The 24,768-nt window shown below is 36.4% G+C and overlaps 2 protein-coding genes across 2 annotated transcripts in view; one reads left to right on the plus strand and one right to left on the minus strand.

The window, feature by feature from the left end:
• Positions 1-4,750, minus strand: part of GINS1 (GINS complex subunit 1) — a 62,818-nt gene extending 58,068 nt beyond the window's left edge. The window contains exon 1 of the mRNA XM_053709294.1: positions 4,625-4,750. Coding sequence (XP_053565269.1) covers positions 4,625-4,699 — 75 coding nt within the window. The 5' untranslated portion in view covers positions 4,700-4,750. The remainder of the gene's footprint in view (positions 1-4,624) is intronic.
• A 324-nt stretch (positions 4,751-5,074) lies between these two features.
• Positions 5,075-24,768, plus strand: part of ABHD12 (abhydrolase domain containing 12, lysophospholipase) — a 531,420-nt gene continuing 511,726 nt past the window's right edge. Inside the window, exon 1 of the mRNA XM_053711964.1 lies at positions 5,075-5,162. Within this exon, the coding sequence (XP_053567939.1) occupies positions 5,104-5,162 (59 nt within the window). The 5' untranslated portion in view covers positions 5,075-5,103. The remainder of the gene's footprint in view (positions 5,163-24,768) is intronic.

The raw sequence follows: 24,768 nt of genomic DNA on the forward strand, positions 1-24,768 counted from the left end.
ATATATCTATATAAAAAACAATACAATTGTGGTTAAAAACCACAACAATATACAATCTTAATCACAAAATAAATTACAATAAAACAGCTGTTGATGGTTGGATAAAAAATATAAATATATAAAAACATCAATTTACTGAGTAGGTGTCCATAAATATGTAGGTCCCAAACTTTAAATTCTTTCCAGAGAGTGAATGTCCAATATGAAGATTCTATTTTAAAACAGTTATCCTTATATATCCCTCGATAAACGGTGAATTGATGAAGTGTGTAAAAAAGAAAAACGTAGTGGTTTTCAAATCAAATTTAAAAAATTATTGTGAATATCCAAAAAATCCTGAAAAGATGATGTGATGAAGTGGGCGTGAATAATCAAAAATGTGTGTACACAAAAATGAAAAAAGGAAAAAATGTGAAAAAATAATCCAAATGAATATTTAGGATGTGTTAAAGTGAATAACACACTTATAAAGTGACCCTTATGTGAATACAAGATGTGAAGAGATGCTCCTAAAAAGTTATTCCTGTGTGTAAACGATGAAAAAATACAGAAATGGATCCTATGTCTCAGGGATCGATTCATTCAAAGATATACCTGTAATAAAACAAACATAACATAGTGCAAAACTGCTATTCAAACTTAGTCAGTAATTGAAAAGAAGCTTACCATATATGTCAACGCGTTTCGGCCCTAAGAACTGGGCCTTTATCAAGACTATCTGCCCAGTTCTTAGGGCCGAAACGCGTTGACATATATGGTAAGCTTCTTTTCAATTACTGACTAAGTTTGAATAGCAGTTTTGCACTGTTATATTTGTTTTATTACAGGTATATCTTTGAATGAATCGATCCCTGAGACATAGGATCCATTTCTGTATTTTTTCATCGTTTACACACAGGAATAACTTTTTAGGAGCATCTCTTCACATCTTGTATTCACATAAGGGTCACTTTATAAGTGTGTTATTCACTTTAACACATCCTAAATATTCATTTGGATTATTTTTTCCTTTTTCTTTTTTCATTTTTGTGTACACACATTTTTGATTATTCACGCCCACTTCATCACATCTTTTCAGGATTTTTTGGATATTCACAATAATTTTTGAAATTTGATTTGAAAACCACTACGTTTTTCTTTTTTACACACTTCATCAATTCACCGTTTATCGAGGGATATATAAGGATAACTGTTTTAAAATAGAATCTTCATATTGGACATTCACTCTCTGGAAAGAATTTAAAGTTTGGGACCTACATATTTATGGACACCTACTCAGTAAATTGATGTTTTTATATATTTATATTTTTTATCCAACCATCAACAGCTGTTTTATTGTACTTTATTTTGTGATTAAGATTGTATATTGTTGTGGTTTTTAACCACAATTGTATTGTTTTTTATATAGATATATGCATATTTTATTGTTAATTTTAAGTGGATCCACTTTTGTATCTTGTTTGTATATTTTAGCTATAAGTAGCTTATAAAATATTTTATATACCCCTATAGAATTTCAATATATTTTTTATTTAAATAATCTTGTCACTACTAGTGTCTTAGCCTTTTAGGAGGCGCTCTGTGTATTTATTTTTAGCACTAAATAGCAGAATATATATATTATCCTATTGCTAAAGAGCACAGTTTAAAATTGTATTGCTTGGATGCTAAAAGATTTGTAAATAAGGCTGGTTTTTAATATAAGCGTGTATGAATTTTGCATAGCATATTTAAATAGTTTCCAAGCGCATATAATATTTCATATTTCTTTTATTGCAAATATATTTCAAAAATGTTCATGGATATTAACTAAATAAAAGAGTTCAGGTATTTATATTAATTGTATGGTCTAGTAGATGCATGGTTGATTAGGGTTTCTATTTTTAAGGAAAATTATTATAAGATTGTGTTTATAACCCTGCCATAAACTGATATATTATTTGGATAGCACTACTAAGATTTTCATAAATATACTGAGAAAAACAAAGTATAGTGAATGTTAATAATGCCACATTATCTGCAACATGGCAGGAGTCGCACTTTAAACTAATCAACAAGGTATATATATCCCCTGCTAGATTAAATAACTGGTACCCCAAATCGCTAACTGTCCCGATGTAGTTTGCCCAAAGCTGATTTGGTCCATATGTTTTGAAGATGCCCAAAAATACAAAAGTTCTGGCAACGTATTCAATTTTGGCTAAGGAAACTGCTAAGATCTAACTTCACTTTCGATATAACACTTTTTTTTCTTTTGGATAGGGGGAACAAGCAAAACAATGCCGAGTTTATTAATACAATTATTTTAAGGGGGAGGTCTCTTATGCTTAGGAATTGGAAGAGTAAAAAAGAACCAACCATTAACAATCTAACATTTCTAAAGCAAACCCAATTGATAATCGAACAACTAGATAGCTCTAATGATACATTATCTCGTAAAAACAAATTTTGTAAAAAATGGCAGGCATTTTTCAAACTATATGAGAGCAACTCTCAAAAACAACTTATGACTCCTCTTCAAAATCTAGGAATTTATTGTTAAACGTTACATTGCTCTATTGGTTATTTTACTTCGATTTTTTTTATCCCCCCTCCCCCACACCCGGATTTAATTTATAAACTGTGAGCCAACTTTGACTACCTGAAAATAGTTAGCTATATGTATTTTTTTTTTTTATGTTGATTTTCTTTAAATAAGGTCATGACATTTAAAGATTCTGTAAATCTTAGTGTTGCCCATATTAAGGGGCGGTATATTTCACGACTGGTAGTTTTAAATGATTTATGTATTTTGAAATTTGTTACAAACGGATGTAATGAAGCTGAAATATCCCGCTCTGTTCTAGAGGAAACATTTGTCACAGCTATAACTTCTCTACTGAGATATATATTAATGTTTTAGGCAGACATCCCAACTCTCCCTGAAGTTCAGGGAGTCTCCCTGAATGTAATAGCGTCTCCCTGTTGCCAGCATATGGAGTGCAATCTCCCTGAAACTCCAAATACTATTATCAAATGTGGCCCAAATCCGGAAAAGTGTTTAGGGACAGTCTAGGCCAATATAAACTTTCATGATTCAGATAGAGCATGTAATTTTAAACAATTTTCCAATTTAATTTTATCACCAATTTTGCTTTGTTCTCTTGGTATTCTTAGTTGAAAGCTTAACCTAGGTGGTTCATATGCTAATTTCTTAGACCTTGAAGCCCACCTCTTTCAGATTGCATTTTAACAGTTTTTCACCACTAGAGGGTGTTAGTTCACGTATTTCATATAGATAACACTGTGCTCGTGCACGAGAAGTTATTAGGAGCAGGCACTGATTGGCTAGACTGCAAGTCTGTCAAAAGAACTGAAAAAAGGGGCAGTTTGCAGAGGCTTAGATACAAGATAATCACAGAGGTTAAAAGTATATTATAACTGTCTTGGTTATGCAAAACTGGGAAATGGGTAATAAAGGGATTATCTATCTTTTAAAACAATAAAAATTCTGGTGTAGACTGTCCCTTTAAGGAATGCATTTAGTTGCTGGGACGTTATAGACCCTTCAAAGCATGCATCAGTAACCAAAAAGCCCCCACTGATTTTAATAAAATAAAACACAAATACTACCTTATTTACTGCATGTAATTAAACTTCATATTCTAAAATATATTTGACCATTCAACAAGCGTACGATCACTGGAAAATAGGTTTGTTGTATGTGGTTGTGCAATAAAGCTACTTTTTTTTTTTTTTTTTAAATGTGACTTTAGTGGGAAGCTACTTTAATGATAAGTCTATCTTATTTAGGGTTTCAAGGTGTCCAATATATAACCGGGAAGGGGGGGTGGCGGCGCAGTAGCGGGAGAAGTCACCTCCCTGAAATGAGTTTTTGCAGGTTGGGATGTTTGTTTAGGTTTCTGTTTTTGTTTCCTGATATTTATGGACACTTTACAGGCCTGTATTTGTGTCTAGAATTGATCACCTTAATAAAAAAAAAAAAATTTTTTTTAAAAAAAAGCAATGTTCACTACTGGGACCAAGCGGAACACCTCTGGTGAGCCAACAACAAGAGGTGTGTGTGTAGTCACCAATCAGCTACCAATTGTGCTTTATTGGTCCTGAGACTACCTAGGTATGCTTTTCAACAAAGGACACACAAATACTTAAATATGATAATACAACTTAAAACTCTTAAAATCGCATGCTCTGTCTAAATAATGTAAAGATAGCTTATGTAGGGGGGAGTATGTTGTCTAACCACAAACATTTCCAGAAGAGAGACAGAAACAGATTTCAAACAAGTTGTGAAATGCTTCAGTGGCGAAGGGGTTAAAGGCCTAAATATCACGGGACTGATGCAGTATTTCCAGTACACTACAAACTAATGTATATAAAAACCACAAACTAATATCAACAGAAAAAGGGAAATTATGGATCACTCGCATAGATCTGACAACTGTAATGCGCTCAGATGACAGGCCAGGAGACTGCCCAGCAAGCTTTTCCAAAGGATTTATGAAGCATAAACAGAAACCAATAACAGAACAAACGTCAATGGCCCACAATGTATTAACAAGGGGACAACATTACCTGTATAATATCAGAACACCTGTATGCACACTCATAACTTGCTACTCACGTTAAACGCGGGCAGCTGCCCGTCTGAAGCACGGTGAAGCTCCCGAATCAACTCGATAGCTTTCTCACAAAACATTGCTGTAGAATCGCTTGAACGTAGTACAAAAATCAGCGGGAAATTTAGACACACACATTAGAAGGTTGGAATACGGACGCACCAGCCTCCATCTTTGAGTCTGGCACTCGCTATCTTCCCAGTATACACTGTGTCAAAAGGCATCATTTACTCAATGTAGTCACTGTTTTATGTAGATAAACTATTCTCTAGCGTGTTTGAGTTTTGGATCACGTAAAACTGATCACTATTAAATTGTCGCTAAAAATATGGCCCTTGAAAGTTTGATGCCTAATACATCATTTAAATGTTAGCACACATCTACCTCTTTAATATAAAGTAAGTGCCATATATCAGCCAGCCAATCACAGAACATTGTCTGCTAGCGCTCCGATTACGGAAGCTGGGACAGGTCAACATTTTTTATGAAGCTTGTGAGCGCCCTGGAGGAACTCATGAGTGCCTGGTGTCCGCGGGGTCGCAGGTGAGTAGTGGGATCTGATTTTCTTTACTTACATTTTATTGATGCTTTTGAATCCTGCAGAGATGTTCCCGATATACTATGTACAAATATCATACCCATATGAATGGGATAATGTTAACCCCTTTTAACCACAGTAGCTCGTTAAAAAAAAAAAAAAAAAATGTGACTGACAATCATATATACATAAACTGTTCTTCGCAGAAATGTTGCCAGCTGGGTGGCATAGATTATTACCTTGGACAATGTAACATTTTCTGTTATTCAAAAAGGTTATGTAAGCTATCATTGAAAAAAATAGCATTAGCTAATTTTATCTTAATATTGGCTTACATTTTAGCTGAGTGTTCAGTAAAATTTGCCGGGTTGTGTTTCCATTAAATGGGTCCTGATTATGATTATATTACTGTTAAAGTTATTATATCACCATTTTTAATTTGTCATCGGATTGCATTGGGAATTGTTTATTACTGCTACATTATTTATTTTTCACAAATGCTACTCTCTTATTGTAACATTGATTTTATGTTTTATACAATACTGATACATGACATTGATGTTATTTATTAGAGGAAAACTTAATCATGTTTGCATAGATCTGTTAAATAACACAAAAGTGCCACTAGAAACTGACAATTTAAAAACGAAAATTAAGTATATCTAGTGAAATAATTGTAAGTTTTGCCTTTTTTCATATATAAGTATATGTCATTTTGTTTTGTTCAGCAGTGGGTCTTTAAAAATGTGCACATCAGTTGGGAAACAGAAGAGGAAAAAAATAGTTGTGGTCCCTCATGTAAAAAGGTTGGACTCCCCTGGTCTGGATCAAATGTTGCACAGCATTAGCTGAGATTTCAGTAAATATATCGATTTTATAGTTTATCCCAACCCTGCAGGGGTTCCAAAACACATTGTAACAAACACTGACATCACCTGCCTGTTCAAAAGCTCCCTTTAGTATAATCATGTAATACTGTATTGTTGGTGACTGTGCTTTTGTAACCCTGGGCAATATAACATTGTACCTGAGTCATCTCTGGTACAGTACAGGGATTTCTAATAAATTTCAGACTTTCACCCACATGTTAAATGTGAACAAATTGTATGAATGTCGCAGCAATAAATTGCAGAGTCCTAAGAGCCCTTTAGATGTACAGTACAGCAGAAACAAATTGGTAGGCACGTCAAATAATCTTGAAAGGCATCCCACACAGTCACAGCTGTCATTGACTTCTGTATGAATAATCAGACTAAATGGACTAATGAAGGGGACATGTTAATTGCATGCTGCCTTCTGTCCTTACAACTGGTATTACAGAAAAATAGAAGTTACATTTTTATTTGTGTTTATTTAGAAAGTACAGGTATATTTAAAGGGATACTAAACCCAAATTTTATTATTTCACGATTCAGATAGAGCATGCAATTGTAAGCACATTTCTAATGTACTCCTATTATACATTTTCTTCGTTCTCTTGCTACCTTCATTTAAAAAGCAAGAATGTAAAGCCCATTTTAGGTTCAGCACCCTGGATAGCGCTTGGTTATTGGGGGCTACATTTGGCCACCAATAAGCAAGCATAATCCAGGTTCTCAACTAAAAATGGGCCAGATCCTAAGCTTTACATTCCTGCTTTTAAAATAAAGATAGCAAGAAAATGAAGAAAATAGGAGTAAATTAGAAAGCTGCTTAAAATTGCATGCTCTATCTGAATCATGAAAGAAAACATTTAGGTTTAGTATCCTTTTAAGCTTTATAAAAAGCTAAAATAAATTGCATGAATATACACACAGTACAAAAATGTTTTTAGGGCATAGATTTATTCGCCTAGATTACGAGTCTTACGTTAGCCTTAAAAAGCAGCGTTGAGGGGTCCCAACGCTGCTTTTTAATGCCCGCTGGTATTATGAGTCAGGCAGGTACAGGTGTACCACTCCACTTTTTTTCTGCGATTTTCGCATACCGCAAATCCCCTTACGTCAATTGCGTATCCTATCTTTTTAATGGGATTTGCCGAACGCCTCTCCTGTCCAGACTCCTACCACATTTAAAAGTCAGTAGTTAAGAGTTTTATGGGCTAACGCCGTAACCTAAAGCTCTTAAAGGGCCACTGTAAGTAAATATTTTCTATGCCTGTTACTAACTAACTACCCCAAATACACTTTTTATCAATAGCATTTCATTAACATATCTCTACCGTATATCAGAAATCTTGTCTGAAAATGTAATTGTTTTCCAAACCCACTCCGTGGGTATCCTTTGCTCTGTACCAATCCGTTTACAATACCTAGGTTTCAAAATGGCGCTTTAAACACAAAGTTATTGGTTTAAGTATTTTGAACATGCAGTGCTGAAAATAGTGGGCAGGATAACGTGACATCATCGGCGAATAAAAGATATAACTTTTAGAACGTTATGAAACTTCGTTTTGGAGAAAATATAGGTCAGTAGGTTTTAATTAATGTTTATTAACTTTAATATGTTAGTTGTTTAGCTTAAAAATTATAACAGAAAGTAATCCTTTAACTAAAGTGCTAAAAAGTACACTAACACCCATAAACTACCTATTAACCCCTAAACCGAGGCCCCCCCCCCCCCATATCGCAAACACACATAAAAATGTTAACCCCTAATCAGCCGACCGGACATTGCCGCCACTATAATAAACATATTAACCCCTAAACCGCCGCACTCCCGCCTTGCAAACACTAATTAAATTTTATTAACCCCTAATCTGTCGTCCCTAACATCGCCGCCACCTACCTACATTTATTAACCCCTAATCTGCCGCCTCCAACGTCGCCGATAATATATTCAATTTATTAACCCCTAAACCTAAGTCTAACCCTAAGTCTAACACCCCCCTAACTTAAATATAATTTAAATACATCTAAATAAATTTACTATAATTACGGTAACTAAATTATTCCTATTTAAAACTAAATACTTACCTGTAAAATAAACCCTAAGATAGCTACAATATAACTAATAGTTACATTGTATCTAGCTTAGGGTTTATTTTTATTTTACAGGCAAGTTTGTATTTATGTTAACTAGGTAGAATAGTTACTAAATAGTTATTAACTATTTAATAACTTACTAGTTAAAATAAAGACAAATTTACCTGTAAAATAAATCCTAACCTAAATTACAATTACACCTAACACTACACTATCATTAAATTAATTACATAAACTACCTACAATTAACTACAATTAAATTAAATAGGATTGAGCTCGCATTCTATTGGCTGTTCCAATAGAATGCAAGCTCAATTCTATTGGCTGATTGCATCAGCCAATAGGATTTTTCCTACCTTAATTCCGATTGGCTGATAGGATTCAATCAGCCAATCGGAATTGAAGGGACGCCATCTTGGATGACATCACTTAAAGGAACCTTCATTCAGTCGTCGGATCAAGAAGGAAGAGGATGCTCCGCGTCGGATGTCTTCAAGATGGACCGCTCCGCTCCGGATGGAAGAAGATAGAAGATGCCGCCTGGATGAAGACTTCTGCCGGTCTGGATGTCCTCTTCTGGCCGGATCGGATGAAGACTTCTGCCCCTCTGGAGGTCCACTTGTGCCCGGCTGGGTGAAGAAGTCTCAAGGTAGGGGGATCTTTAAGGGGGTAGTGTTAGGTTTTATTAAGGGGGGATTGGGTGGGTTTTAGAGTAGGGTTGGATGTGTGGGTGGTGGGTTTTAATGTTGGGGGGTATTGCATTTTTTTTTACAGGTAAAAGAGCTGATTACTTTGGGGCAATGCCCCGCAAAAAGCCCTTTTAAGGGCTATTTGTAATTTAGTATAGGGTAGGGAATTTTTTTATTTTGGGGGGCTTTTTTATTTTATTAGGGGGATTAGATTAGGTGTAATTAGCTTAAAATTCTTGTAATTATTTTTTTATTTTCTTTAATTTAGTGTTTTTTTTGTACTTTAGTTTATTTTATTTAATTGTAGGTAGTTTAGGGAATACATTTAATGATAGTGTAGTGTTAGGTGTAATTGTAACTTAGGTTAGGATTTATTTTACAGGTAAATTTGTACTTATTTTAACTAGGTAGCTATTAAATAGTTAATAACTATTGTACCTAGTTAAAATAAATACAAACTTGCCTGAAAAATAAAAATAAACCCTAAGCTAGATACAATGTAACTATTAGTTATATTGTAGCTAGCTTAGGGTTTATTTTACAGGTAAGTATTTAGTTTTAAATAGGAATAATTTAGTTAATTATAGTAATTTTATTTAGATGTATTTAAATTATATTTAAGTTAGGGGGGGTTAGGGTTAGACTTAGGTTTAGGGGTTAATAAATTTATTATAGTGGCGGCGACATTGGCGGTGGCAGATTTAGGGGTTAATAAATTTATTATAGTTGCGGCGACGATGGGGGGCAGATTAGGGGTTAATAAATATAATGTAGGGTTCAGCGATGTTGGGGGCAGCAGATTAGGGGTTCATAAGTATAATGTAGGTGGCGGCGGTGTCCGGAGCGGCAGATTAGGGGTTAATAATATAATGTAGGTGGCGGCGATTTCGGGGGCGGCATATTAAGGGTTAATAAGTGTAAGATTAGGGGTGTTTAAACTCGGGGTTCGTGTTAGGTGTAGATATAACTTTTATTTCCCCTTAGGAAACAATGGGGCTGCGTTAGGAGCTGAACGCTGCTTTTTTGCAGGTGTTAGTTTTTTTTTTCAGCCAGCTCAGCCCCATTGTTTCCTATGGGGAAATCGTGCACGAGCACGTTCAGCCAGCTTACCGCTGACTTAAAGGGCCATTATACACTCATTTTTTCTTTGCATAAATGTTTTGTAGATTATCTATTTATAAAGCCCATAAAGTTTTTTTTGTTTTTGTTTTTTAAATGTATAATTTTGCTTATTTTTAAAGAACATTGCTCTGATTTTCAGACTCCTAACCAAGCCCCAAAGTTTTATTTGAATACCGTCAGCTACCTTCTCCAGCTTGCTCCTGTTTGTGTAAAGGGTCTTTTCATATGCAAAAGAAGGGGGAGGGGGGAGTGTCTTATTTCCCACTTGCAGTGGGCTTTCCACTTTTCAGCAGAGCTAAACTGAAAGCTTTAAAGTACGCTTTTAAAACCATTTTATACTGGATTTTTATATCAGTATCTGTGCATCTTATTCTTTATAGTAGTGTCTATTACATGCAGTTATATGAAAATGAGTGTATACTGTCCCTTTAAGCAACGCTGGTATTGAGGTGAGATGTGGAGCTAAATTTTGCTCAACGCTCACTTTTCTGAGGCCAACGCCGGCTTGCAGAAAACTCGTAATACCAGCGTTGTCTTAAGTGAGCGGTGAAAAAAAAAGGCTTGTTAGCACCGCACAGCCTTACCAACCAAAACTCGGCATCTAGCAGATTGTTTTGTAACACAATGGGATGCGGGTAGTGGGGATATCAATTTCAAATGAAGTTTGGGGCCAACAAATAACCAGTAATAGTTACTCTACTTAAGAGAGATGACATCACATTTGGGGCATTGAAATCATAAATGGCACCAATACCATTAAAAACATATGTTTTAGCTTCCCTCTAGGATTTTAAAGGCTAAAGTTTACAAATACTATAGTTTGTGAGGTATAATTTAGCAGCTAATAAATTATAGCTATTTATCATGTTTATTTGTGGAACAGTTATTTTCACAGATTATGCCCTCCTCCATACAACCACTCACTGACCCATATAACAATATATTATAAAGCATAATTGTCCACAGGGCTTAGTAAATGCACATACCAAGGTGTCTGTGCCAACTTAATTACTGGTATTGGCTTCTGGATTTTGGCCGTGAAGAAACCACCATACTTTTATTGCTACCAGCAGTAGTGGCATGCATGTTGAGAGGACTACAATTTCCGTGCAATTTGTTATGTAGTAAACTGCGCCTGGTTGAGCATACAAGCTCACTATAAAAGATCCCCTAACAAGGGGTGATGAACCAAAATCAGGCAAATTTAAAATTTACCTACCATACGAGTAAAGAAGAACATTTCAACTTCCTAGACCTTGACATACGAATAACAAATGGGACAATTGAAACTTCGACATATTTTAAAGATGTCGATTGTAACAACTACATACACCAGACAAGTTGTCACCACAATAGATGGATTAGTAACATCCCCAAAGGACAACTAATGTCGGTCAGGAAAAATTGTTCAAATGAAAACACCTGGTCAGATCAATCCCTTATCCTCAAAAGATTTTTGGAAAGAGGATATAATAAAATATCCATAGACAAAACCATTGTGGAAGTGGGTAGTATGAGCAAAGACTCCATGCTAACCTATAAACCAAAGGCTGTTAAAACACATCACAAAGAGTTAGACATACCTTTCATCACACAGTACAATGAGAAAAGAGGCACCATTGAGAACATCATAAAGAAACATTGGCACCTATTAAAAGAAGATGATATTATGGGGTTCATTTATTAATGTGTGGACGGACATGATCCAATATAGCATACGCTGTCGGCATTTATCATTGCACCAGCAGTTCTTGTGAACTGCTGGTGCAATACCAAACCCTGCAGATTGGCCGCTAGCAGGGGGTGTCAATCAGCCACATCGTATATTGTCTTAGGACCGCTGCTTCTTAACTTCCGCTTCAGCCGGAACTGAAGCGGAGTGGGTCGGAGTCAGCATCCACTGCTTCATAAAGACCTCTATAGGTGAACATCTGATAGACCACAATTCATCTACCGAAAAGTGAGAAATCTTAAGATTATTTTAGCTCCCAGCATTCCAACAAATAAGAATAATTCTAACAGTTTGGACATTATGGGTAATAGACTTAATGGCTTCTTTCCGTGCCACCTATGCAAGGCTTGCAAACACAGAATAAAGACTGAAACCTTTAAGTCTAAAATCACTAATGAAACCTTCAAGGTGAAAGACACAATTCGCTGTACAGATAGATATGTCATTTATCTCATAGAGTGTGGTTGTGGGCTGCAATATGTTGGGCAAACCACACATAAGCTAAAAGAATTAGAGAGAACCTCCTACAAATAATATGGGGAGTAAAAGCTGATTTACCCATCTATAAACACTTTATAGATAAACATGAGGGAAGTAAAACCAGCTTAAAGTACCCAAAGATTGGAGAGGATGTGACATGGAACAGAAAATGCCTAGGGTAGAATCCAAATGGATATTCAATCTGGATTGTATTTACCCTAAAGGCCTTAATGCTAATTTTGAAGTGGTGCACCTCTTTTTATTAAAACATCATTACTGTCGTGCGTATATTTGTATACCCACCCTATTCTGCTGTCATTTTCTCCTGCATTGATTATTTATTTTCTGAATTGCATCTTAGAGATCTCTAGATTATATTTAGGTCAAGTTTTAGAAATTCATAATGTATGTTCGGACTAACGTTTAGTTTTCATAACAAAGACCTATAAAGCATTCAGTCATTCTAAGATTGGTTTATATTTCTATATTTGACTATGATTATTTTTATCTTTATCTCTATTGATCAGAACCATCTAGGGATAAATGTATTTTATTTCATTATTCTACTCATATATAGCCCTACCTAGACATTTTATCTAACATCTGAGTTTAGACATCATCTATTTATAGTAATTTTTTTCACATATGGACAGATATAATTTTTTATGTTTGTGTATACTTATGTAATTTTTATGTCATTTTTTTAAGTGTTGTTTATGCATCTTCATGTACTTTTATGTATTTTTATGGACTTTTTATGTATGCTTTATGCTGACCGAGCATCACCTATTGGGGATCAATCATATATATACTAAATTTGGTTAAAGAATTTTAGAATCTTTGAATTTTCAAATGTTGCATACTTCATATAGAATCCAACTCCAAGTTGATGGGATACCGCATACAGAAAAAATCCCTGTTTTTATAGAGATATCCTTTCACAATTGTAATCTTTTACACACAACTGCTTATAAGTATTTATCAAATTGTCATTCAAAATAGCTGAAATTAATATATATTTTTTATATACATAAGTACAATGCCAATAACGCATTTACATTTGTAACCAGCTCACAAATTTTGCCCTCATTAAAAATGGGTTCCTATCCACTCGGTTCGCAAAACCGGAAGTGAGACAATAACGCCAAACCGGAAGTGGCATAAAAACCGGAAGTGACGTCAGTTACACCAGAAGGGACGTCATTATGCCGGGAATACATTTTAAACAATAGGCACCAAAAAAAGGCCGAATTTTGGCGGGATAATGAGCAACAAATCCCATTGGTCAAGATACCATTTATATTCTCAGCAAACAATAGCCTCCTTATGTCATGAAAACTCGTTGACTTTTTCTTTACCAGGAATTGCGAGGCTTGTATTTCTTCCCCAGGGATCGTCTAAAATTTGGTGAGTTATTTTTTAATATATTCCACCTTTTAGACGATTTTTTGCACTTGTTGTTTTTTTACTTGCTTTACCTTTCCAGTGATCATCGTCACCATTATTTTTTATTCTATTTTTATTTTTTCTACACAAACATCACCCATCATCTAGGATTGTTGTGACATTTCCAAGTTAACGAATTAAGAGAATTTCCATCTAACTTTCTATCCAGCATTCACTGGTCACCAGGATAAACTTATTTTTCCCATTGGATATTTATATATATTTTTTCTAAACAGTTTTCCAATCACGTGTACACGTTATTTTTTTCACACCTAGGTGTGAAACACACCTAGGTGATAAAATACATTTATTTTTGAGAACTATTATTTTTGAGGATACTCCTTACCTTATTTTTTTGAGGATAATTTACACTTTGTGCTTTGTATTTTATATTACTTTACTCTTCAGAATGGGTCCTTTTTCAGTATTATAACATGCAAGCTTTGCTCTTTGTATTTTATATTTAGATCCTGCTTTGATTTTTTTTTTTTTTACATATTTTGATTATGTATTTTCTCTATTGTAAAAGAAAACACAGCTTGAGAAAGTGGTAGGGACAGGGGAGTTCCCTGGGTTGAATAGGGGAGTTCCCATGGTATGTCTGAAGCTCTCTCACAAGTTTTGTGAAATGCTGGATTTATCTCGCCAGCTGTATGTAGGGGAAGTTTGTTCAAAATTTACAATACACTCATTTAACTGACATCAAAGTAATATATACAAAACTATAGGCAAAAGCAAGTTAAATTGTAGTGAAAACATTTCAGTTCAATTTGTAATTGATGCAAATTGAGCCATTATATCAGCCCCAGGTGTTTTCCTGTTACCTTCTACTCCCCTGTGAAATTATGTATCCTAGAGAGCTTTCTATGGAATGCATCTCTCCTCTTTTTGAGGGCCTGATATTCAAAACCTCACCGGCATGGAGAGACATCACACAAAATCTTTGGGATCTTTTTAGACCTTGTATTGTAATGTAGGAGCCTCTGTTTCACACAAAGAGCCCTACATAGCAACATAAAAATTTCTTAAGATAAAATTTGTGTTTCTATTTTTTTTTTTTTGAGGGCCTCTCTGTATCGAAGAGCGGCAATCTTTTAAATATCAGGCCCTGAGACTTCAAGGTTCTACCCTTTTTCTTATAAAATTCAGTGAGTTTAGCCCCTGTGAAGTCTTGTATATAATGTTGTAAAATCACAATAAATACACTGCTGTATACAAAATAAAATACACAATAGAAAGTGCAACATTTAAATGTAATAAAACTTAATCTGAAATGTAAAGTAGTATAAAAAACAAAGTGTAAGTGTAGCAGAACTGTCATGTCATCCAGTGCTATATTGTTCTGGGCTTACCTCTCCTTCACATACAGTAATGCAGGGAATGCACATTAGAGGAGTATAGCAAAATCTATATTTTAAGAATTTCACTAGGGATATCCCATTACTAGAGGATCATTTTAGATCATCTCACCTGAACCGAGAGCTTTAGATCATTAGGCCCATAGAGTTTACAGTTTTTAAATTGTTTCCAATTTACTTCTAAACTTGGCTTCTTTGGCTGAAGCATGCCTAAATAGACTCATGATTATAGCCGTGCGGTAAATCCGGCTTGGCGCCCATGGGAGCCAGATTTACCGCACGGCTATTGGCTAAGAGGTGAAAATGTCACCTCTTAGCCATTTTTTTTGTTGCCGTGGGCTGCTGTACAAGGTAAAAACAGCGATCGATTGAATAAAATAAAGGAGCTTTCTACATGAAGTATCTTATACTTCATGAATGAAAGTCCCCTTTATTTGTTTCAGTAGTAAATCCTAGCGTTTGTAAAACGCTAGGATTTACTTTCACTTTAACCACCAACAGTTGTGAAAGCGATTGTTACATTCACTAGTTAGATAAAGATAATTAAATGAATACATTCTTTCAAAAGTGGATATATTATTTTGAGTAAATACAGACATATTAAAACATATAGTTATAATTATCTGAATTGATACAATTATTTAATATCTTGTAGATGATCCTTTTGCTTTCTGTTAGCGCCCTCTTAATGTTCACACATATCTTGTAAAATATTCACTTATCGAGGAAGGAGATAAGTATTTTAGAGTGGCTTTTATATAGGATTTTTTTTGGGTGATTTCGCTAACGTACAAACCTTTCCAAATGTAGGGTATGCTCCTTTGTAAGATACATAGCTATCAAGGTACAATTTGCCTTTTTTTTTAAAAAAAGTCTCTAACATTTGATAATGATTTTTCTGACAAATTTAAAATTTTACTTCAATTTGCCGGTCCCCTGTATTATGTGACAGTCATCAACCAATCACAGACTCATGTATATGCTGTAAACTCTTACACATGCTTAGTAGGAGCTGGTGCCTCAGCAAGTGTGCATATAAAAAGACTGTGCACAATTTGATAATAGAAGTAACTTGCTCTGTCTTAATCATGAAAACAAAATTTATGCTTACCAGCCTGTCAGGGTTTTTTCCCTGCTTTGTTTGCTATGTGCTGCTGGCAGCCATTTTACTCACCTCTCTTGCTGAGTCTGGTGCAGAGTGTGTGATGCTGCTCATTTCCTGCACGCCCTCTTATGGCCAGACTGGTGTACATCATCCGTGTGAGACAGGTTGCAGTCTCAGAATTGTGATGCCATCACTTATTATTTAAAGGGCCTCTGTTCAGTATGTTTTGCCCTTGCGTTGTCTCAGACCTCTTTGTGAGTTCCAGTTCCCGTGTATTACCTGGCTGTCTGACGTACCTCCTGGTTCCTGATCCCTGGCTTGTTCCTGACTCTGCTGTTCTCCTTGTTCTTTATTCCGGCTCATCTGACTATTCGCTTTGGCTCCTGACTCAGCTCGTCTGACTTCCAGCTCTGGCTTTGACTTCTGGCTTGTTGTTTGACTTGTTGACTTTTTTATTATTTTTTTTGTTATTAATAAAGGTGTGATTTATTTTTGCACTTCTCGTCTCAGTCTGATTCCTGGCACCCTGACACAGCCAAAGGCTTAAATATCCCTCCCACTTCCCCCTATCCTCCCAGTTATTTGGCTGAGGGAACAAGTAAAGGTAGGAGAAACATCAGGGTATAAAGGTGCCAGAAGAAATTATAAAAAGGGAGCCGCCCAAACAAAAATATCTTAAGTACAGGGTCGTGGACTCTCCCTGCCAGGAAAGAAAATAATTTATCTGGTAAGCATAAATTTTGTTTTCTTTCCATAAGGCAGGGAGAGTCCATTACTTCATTCCTTACTGTTAGGAAAACCATACCCAAGCTCCAGAGGACACTGAAGGAATAACGGGAGGGAACAAAAAGGAGACGGACCCTAATCTGAGGGCACCACAGCCTGCAAAACCTTTCTCCTTAAAGCTGCTTCAGACGAAGCAAACACATCAAACTTGTAAAATTTTAGAAAAAGTATGTAAGGAGGACCAGGTAGCGTCTTACAAATCTGATCCATAGAGGCTTCATTCGTAAAGGCCCAGGAAGAAGCTACAGCTCTAGTGGCATGAGCCATAATCCTCTCAGGAGGCTGTTGTCCCGCTGTCTCATAAGATAGGCGGATGACACTCCTCAACCAGAAAGACAGGGAAGACGTAGTGGCCTTCTGACCCCTACGTTTACCTGCATAGATGACAAACAAAGATGAAGATTGTCTGAACTCCTTAGTAGCCTGAAGATATAACTTCAAGGCACGAACCACATCTAAATTGTGGAGCAAACGTTCCTTTGCCAAGGAAGGATTGGGACACAAGGAAGGAACAACAATCTCCTGATTAATGTTACGATCTGACACCACCTTAGGAAGGAAACCTAACTTAGTGCGTAAAACCGCCTTATCAGTGTGAAAAACAATGTAAGGGGGGTCACATTGCAAGGCAGAAATCTCTGAGACTCTGCGAGCAGAGGCAATAGCCAACAGGAACAGAACCTTCCAGTATAACCGTTAAATGTCAACATTATGCATTGGCTCAAACGGAGCCTGCTGCAACACACGAAGAACAATGTTGAGACTCCAAGGCGGAGCCACCCTTCTAAACACAGGCCTGATCCTAGTCAGGGCCTTAACAAAGGACTGCATATCCAGAAGCTCAGCTAATCTCTTGTGCAGCAACACCAACAGGGCCGATATCTGTCCCTTCAGGGAACTAGCAGAGAGACCCTTCTCCAGTCCATCATGGAGAAAAGATAAAATTCTGGCAACTCTAACCTGATGCCAAGAAAAACCACGCTCTTCACACCAGTGCAGATAAGTCCGCCAGACCTTATGATAGATGTGTAGAGTAACTGGCTTACGAGCTTGAATCAAAGTGTCAATAACTGTCATGGTTTTTCCCTGTTGTGTTTGCCATGTGCTGCTGGCAGCCATTTTACTCGCCTCTCTTCCCGACTTAGTGCATTGTGGGGGATGCTGCTCACTTCCTGCACTTCCTTTTATGGCCAGACTGTTGTGCATCATCCATGTGAGACAGGATGCAGTCTCAGAATTGTGATGTCATCATTTATTATTTAAAGGGCCTCTGTTCAGTATGCTTTGCCTTTGCGTTGTCTCAGACCTGTTTGTGAGAGTTCCTGTGTATTACCTGGCTGCCTGAAGTCCTTCCTGGTTCCTGATCCCTGGCTTGTTCCTGACTCTGCTGTTCTCCTTGTTCCTGATTCCGGCTCGTCTGACTATTCACTTTGGCTCCTGACTCGGCTCGTCTGACTACCAGCTCTGGTTTTGACTCCTGGCTTGTTATTTGACTTGTGGACATTTTATAATTTTTTTGCTATCAATAAAGGTGTGCTTATTTTTGCACTTCTCGTTTCAGTCTGATTCCTGGCACCCTGACAATAACACTCTCAGAGAAACCTCTCTTGGCTAAGACTACGCGTTCAATCCCCACACAGTCAGCTTCAGAGAATCTAGATTTTGATGTTGGAAGGGACCCTGTAGTAGCGGGTCCCTGCAACAGGGTAACCTCCATGGAGGAGATGAGGACATCCCCAACAGATCCGCGAACCAAGTCCTTCGCGGCCAGGATGGAGCAATTAGAATCACTGATGCTTGCTCCTGTTTGATCTGAGCAACCACAAGGGGGAGAAGAGGAAATAGATATGAGTCTGAACCTCCAGGGAACCGCTAGAGCATCTATTAGTTCTGCTTGAGGATCCCTCGATCTCGACCCGTACCTAGGTAGTTTGACATTTAGATGTGAGGCCATCTCCAGCATCCCCCATCTGGAGCATATCTCTGCATATACCTTGGGGTAGAGAGACCATTCACCCGGGTGAAAAGATTGCCTGCTGATGAAGTCTGCTTCCCAGTTGTCCACACCCGGAATGTGTATCGCTGACAGCATACAGTTGTGGGTCTCCGCCCATTCCAGGATCTGAGAAACCTCTCTCTCTCAACGCTAAGGAACTCCTCATTCCTCCCTGATGGTTGATGTAGGCTACCAAAGTTATATTTTCCAATTGGAATCTGATAAACTGGGACGAACCCAGAAGAGGCCAACCCTTCAGGGCATTGAAGATATAAAAAAATATTGATCGTTAATGTGAACTTCTCCTGAGTCCACAGACCCTGTGCCTTCCTGGCACCCCAAATGGCTCCCCAGCCTGGATAGACTTGTATGGTATCTCACAAGGAGATGAGAAGGCGCGCTATTCTGAACAAATAAGACAAGCAATACAAATGGATCTGTGATCCCAGAACATATAATGTTCCCACAAATAGTTACTCCGTCTTTGTCTTTGTCGAGTGTTCTTACTCGGTCGACGGCTCTGAAAAAAAAATAATGATGATAGTCCGTATGCGTACGATATTCTTCTGTGTTTCTGTGTAGGCAGCTCCTCTTGTTCCCAGAGAGCAAGGGTATAACTGTTTAGAAATAGAGATGGAGAGGGCGCCACATAGCGTAATATTGTTTCAGATAGAGAAAATACAAAAGACAGAGAGGTAATGTGCTTACCAATAACTGTGGTACTGTGCTGTGACCAGTACTGTCTCGCCTGCTAGCACTTTAAACAGTAGCTAGTACACTGTTAGATAAGATCCTTCTCTGAGCTTTTCCTTGGGATAGGGAATCGTGCTCTGAGCGTTTCTTGGTTCAGCAACTTCACTGTATTGCTCAATTTGGTTTCGATTCAAAAGAGATGCACAACTTCCAAAGTTTAAAAGAATTTTTAAAAGGCTTTATTATAACGCGTTTCTCAACCACCAAGGGTCGTTTCTTCAGATATCAAAGCGAATAAAAAATGTTACAAATTTTAATATTTTATACACATTTGTGTGATTAAAAAGGAAGTTGTCACAAAAGTTGCAAACCAATGAAAAACATTACAAGATTCAACTGAAAAGCCGGATAAAGGGCTTGACAGGTGTTACAATTAGTGTGAGTTTGAACAGCATTAGATGGTCATGATTATTTTAAAATTGGAACAGCTGTAGACTTCAACTAGAAAGAAAGTCATGAATTTACCAACATAACATATTTAAAAAGAAAAATGTATAATCACAATTTGAAGGCTTCAATTTAAAATAATTACAGTGGACATGAATTGTTTTGAAGGATAGTACACACAAAAATTGCACACAATATATATATAATATAGAGGCCATTGTATAATAAATTATAAACAATGGTAAACCTAAATGCTGTGTTGGATATTAAAGGGACATTTGCAACAAGCAATGTAGAAGACGTATATCAGCACTTTGTGAACTTAGGTTCAGGATGATAATGTTATAAATAATGGTAAGCTTAAATGCTGCGTTGCATATTAAAGGAACATTTGCAACAAACAATGCAAAAGATGTATATCAGCGCTTTGTGAACTTAGGTTCAGGGTGATAATGTTGAATGTAAACTTGTATGTAAATAGTGCAAAATATATAAAACAAAAAATAACTAAAATCTGTGTGTTGATTAATGCGAGGAAGAAGTTAACAAAGTAACCCATAGGCATCTTTCAATAGATGCTAACGAAGTGCCCCATGAACATCTTTTATTGAGTGCTATTTGTTGTTGTACATATGTCTAAAACTTGTCTAATTTCTAAGCTAACTGTTATAGAAAGAACTAAGATATATTCTTACGTGTCATATCACTTTAAAATATGTTAAGTGTGTGCGAGATACCTTTTGATGTGATCTATTGCTATGGTGTATTGTCAGTTATGACCTCAATACATGTAAGATGAAGTGACATTCAAATAGTTGAACGAAAATGTTTATCAGGTCATCTATATTTTTCTCAACTGATTTTTCTTTGGGGGGGGGACAACACTACAGCAGTGAATTTCATAGATTACCTTAATCAAAATGACATGGGGATTGAATTCACAGCTAATATCCAAACATCCAATATTGAATATTTGGATCTGTATTTAAGCATTGACAATAATCAAATTAAATCAAAAACTTATTTCAAAGACGTTGACAGTAACAGCTTTCTCAACTATAACAGTAACCACCACAAAAAGTGGTTACACAATATCCCCTATAGCCAATTTCGAAGGATCAGACGAAATTGCACAGACCATAACACCTTTTTGGAACAAAGTAAGATCCTATACAACAGGTTTTTAGAAAAAGAATACCCTCGATATCTACTCAATAGGGCTTTAGAAAGAGCATCACTACTAAACAGAGACGACATTCTTACTAATAAAAAAGACAATAGTCAATCACATAACACAATAATGAGAGAGACTCTTTTTATAACACAATTCAATTCTGACTTTCAACAACTAGAACATATATTATATAAACATTGGCATATCATTCAAAGAGATCCTATATTAAAACATCTGGTAAAAGACAAACCGAAAATAGTTTATAGGAGAGCTCCCACATTAAGAAGCAAATTAGCTCCAAGCAAAAAAGTCAAACATGTTCAGAGGATAAACAAAAATCACATCCAAACACGAAACAAAGGTTTATTTGGCTTATGTGGGTTGTATAAATGTGGCAAATCGGGTTGTGGGACATGTAAAATTATCAAATCTGGCATAAAGAATTTCAAATCTACAGTTACAGGAGAAAATTTCCAGATTCCCATTTTTTTCAATTGTGAATCCTCCTATACAGTATACCTCATGGAGTGCATATGTGGCCTCCAGTATGTAGGTCGCACATCAAGAACACTACGTACGAGGTGGGGGGAACATCATCGTAATTGTAAAAATTGTAAGAAAAAGAACATCAAACATAGCATACCCCATCATTGCTTGACAAAACATAATGGAAATCCTTACATTTACAAATACATTCCGATCGATTTTGTTCCAAAAAATAATGACTACAATAGATTACTCAAACTAAGACAACGTGAAACATTCTGGATATACCGTTTAAGAACACTATATCCATTGGGGCTGAATGCCAATTTAGATCTGGCAGCCTTCAATTGATCTATTTTACTGCCACAGCAAGCCAACCTATCCCTCAGTTTTCAAATATTTACACACCCCTTAATGCAGCTTACAATATATTAACATTTCTTTTTTTCCATTCATGTCTACTCATTGTCATTTTTGAACAATAGATCAATACATTTACATGTCTGTCATTACAGATACACTCTTCACTACTTTGCGCATATCGTCATTCTTTGAATCAGAGATCAACACATTTACATGTCTGTCATCACAGATACAATTCTTAACAATTTTGCGCACATTGTCTATTATGGACAAACTAACATTAGTTCATTCATACATACCACACATAGACCATGACCATTTCTATATAACAATACATACCAATACTACCATATGTTACACACATTCGCAAACATCTGATATAGGTCTACAAAACACCTTTTGGGTGACACATATCGTTTTTTAACATTTGCATACACATCATATTTTCCCACAATATCAAGGTTCATTCATCATTTATGTCAACCACATACCAAACACCTATCCCCCACATCACCTTTCCAATATAATCACAGAAATCAGAAATCTGCACAAATAATCCGAGGTGCACTATAACAATTTTGATACTGTACTAGAATACTATCATAAGTCAAATCCAAATAAAAAAGAATGATAACAATCATAAACATTTTCGTTCAACTATTTGAATGTCACTTCATCTTACATGTATTGAGGTCATAACTGACAATACACCATAGCAATAGATCACATCAAAAGGTATCTCGCATACACTTAACATATTTTAAAGTGATATGACATGTAAGAATATATCTTAGTTCTTTCTATAACAGTTAGCTTAGAAATTAGACAAGTTTTAGACATATGTACAACAACAAATAGCACTCAATAAAAGATGTTCATGGGGCACTTCGTTAGCATCTATTGAAAGATGCCTATGGGTTACTTTGTTAACTTCTTCCTCGCATTAATCAACACACAGATTTTAGTTATATTTTGTTTTATATATTTTGCACTATTTACATACAAGTTTACATTCAACATTATCACCCTGAACCTAAGTTCACAAAGCGCTGATATACATCTTTTGCATTGTTTGTTGCAAATGTTCCTTTAATATGCAACACAGCATTTAAGCTTACCATTATTTATAACATTATCATCCTGAACTTAAGTTCACAAAGTGCTGATATACGTCTTCTACATTGCTTGTTGCAAATGTCCCTTTAATATCCAACACAGCATTTAGGTTTACCATTGTTTATAATTTATTATACAATGGCCTCTATATTATATATATATTGTGTGCAATTTTTTTGTGTACTATCCTTCAAAACAATTAATGTCCACTGTAATTATTTTAAATTGAAGCCTTCAAATTGTGATTATACATTTTTCTTTTTAAATATGTTATGTTGGTAAATTCATGACTTTCTTTCTAGTTGAAGTCTACAGCTGTTCCAATTTTAAAATAATCATGACCATCTAATGCTGTTCAAACTCACACTAATTGTAACACCTGTCAAGCCCTTTATCCGGCTTTTCAGTTGAATCTTGTAATGTTTTTCATTGGTTTGCAACTGTTGTGACAACTTCCTTTTTAATCACACAAATGTGTATAAAATATTAAAATTTGTAACATTTTTTATTCGCTTTGATATCTGAAGAAACGACCCTTGGTGGTTGAGAAACGCGTTATAATAAAGCCTTTTAAAAATTCTTTTAAACTTTGGAAGTTGTGCATCTCTTTTGAATCGAAACCAAATTGAGCAATACAGTGAAGTTGCTGAACCAAGAAACGCTCAGAGCACGATTCCCTATCCCAAGGAAAAGCTCAGAGAAGGATCTTATCTAACAGTGTACTAGCTACTGTTTAAAGTGCTAGCAGGCGAGACAGTACTGGTCACAGCACAGTACCACAGTTATTGGTAAGCACATTACCTCTCTGTCTTTTGTATTTTCTCTATCTGAAACAATATTACGCTATGTGGCGCCCTCTCCATCTCTATTTCTGGATAGACTTGTGTCCGTAGTCACAATCTCCCAGGACGGTCTTAAGAAACACGTGCCTTGGGACAAGAGATCTTGACAGAGCCAACAAGAGAGCAAATCTCTTGACAGGCTGTCTAGTATTATATTTTAGGACAGTTCCATTGACGTTCCATTGTCTCAGCATGCATAGTTGTAAGGGTCTGAGATGGAATCGGGCAAAAGGAATGATGTCCACACAGGACACCATGAGGCCAATCACCTCCATACACTGGGCCACCGAAGGACTTAGGGAGGCATGGAGGGCAAGGCAAGCTGATATTAGCTTGCAATGTCTCTGATCCGTTAGAAAAATCTTCATGGATACCGAGTCTATAACTGTACCTAGGAAATTCACCCTGGTATTTGGAGTAAGAGAACTCTTTTCCAAGTTTATCTTCCATCCATGTGACCGAAGAAGACTTAGAAGGAATTCCGAGTGCTCCCTTGCTAGACGAAAAGATGGTGCCTGTACCAAGAGACTAGATCCCGTACACAACCTAAAAAGGCAGTCTTCTGGTCTAATAGACAGTCTGGAGAGAAGGAATCTGCCCCTGGGCGGATGAGACTTGAATCCTATCCGATTATCCCTGATATAAGACCTCCAGAACCCAAGGGTCTTGAACATCCTGAAACCAAGCGTCTGAGAAAAGCTACAATCTGTCCCCTACTCGATCCGATCCCGGATCGGGGGCCGCCCTGTCATGTCGATTTGTTATCGGCGGGCTTCTTAGTCTATTTGGACTTGTTCCAGGACTGAGCCGGTT

Source organism: Bombina bombina, chromosome 4, assembly GCF_027579735.1.
Source record: "Bombina bombina isolate aBomBom1 chromosome 4, aBomBom1.pri, whole genome shotgun sequence".
NCBI classification, from domain to species: domain Eukaryota; kingdom Metazoa; phylum Chordata; class Amphibia; order Anura; family Bombinatoridae; genus Bombina; species Bombina bombina.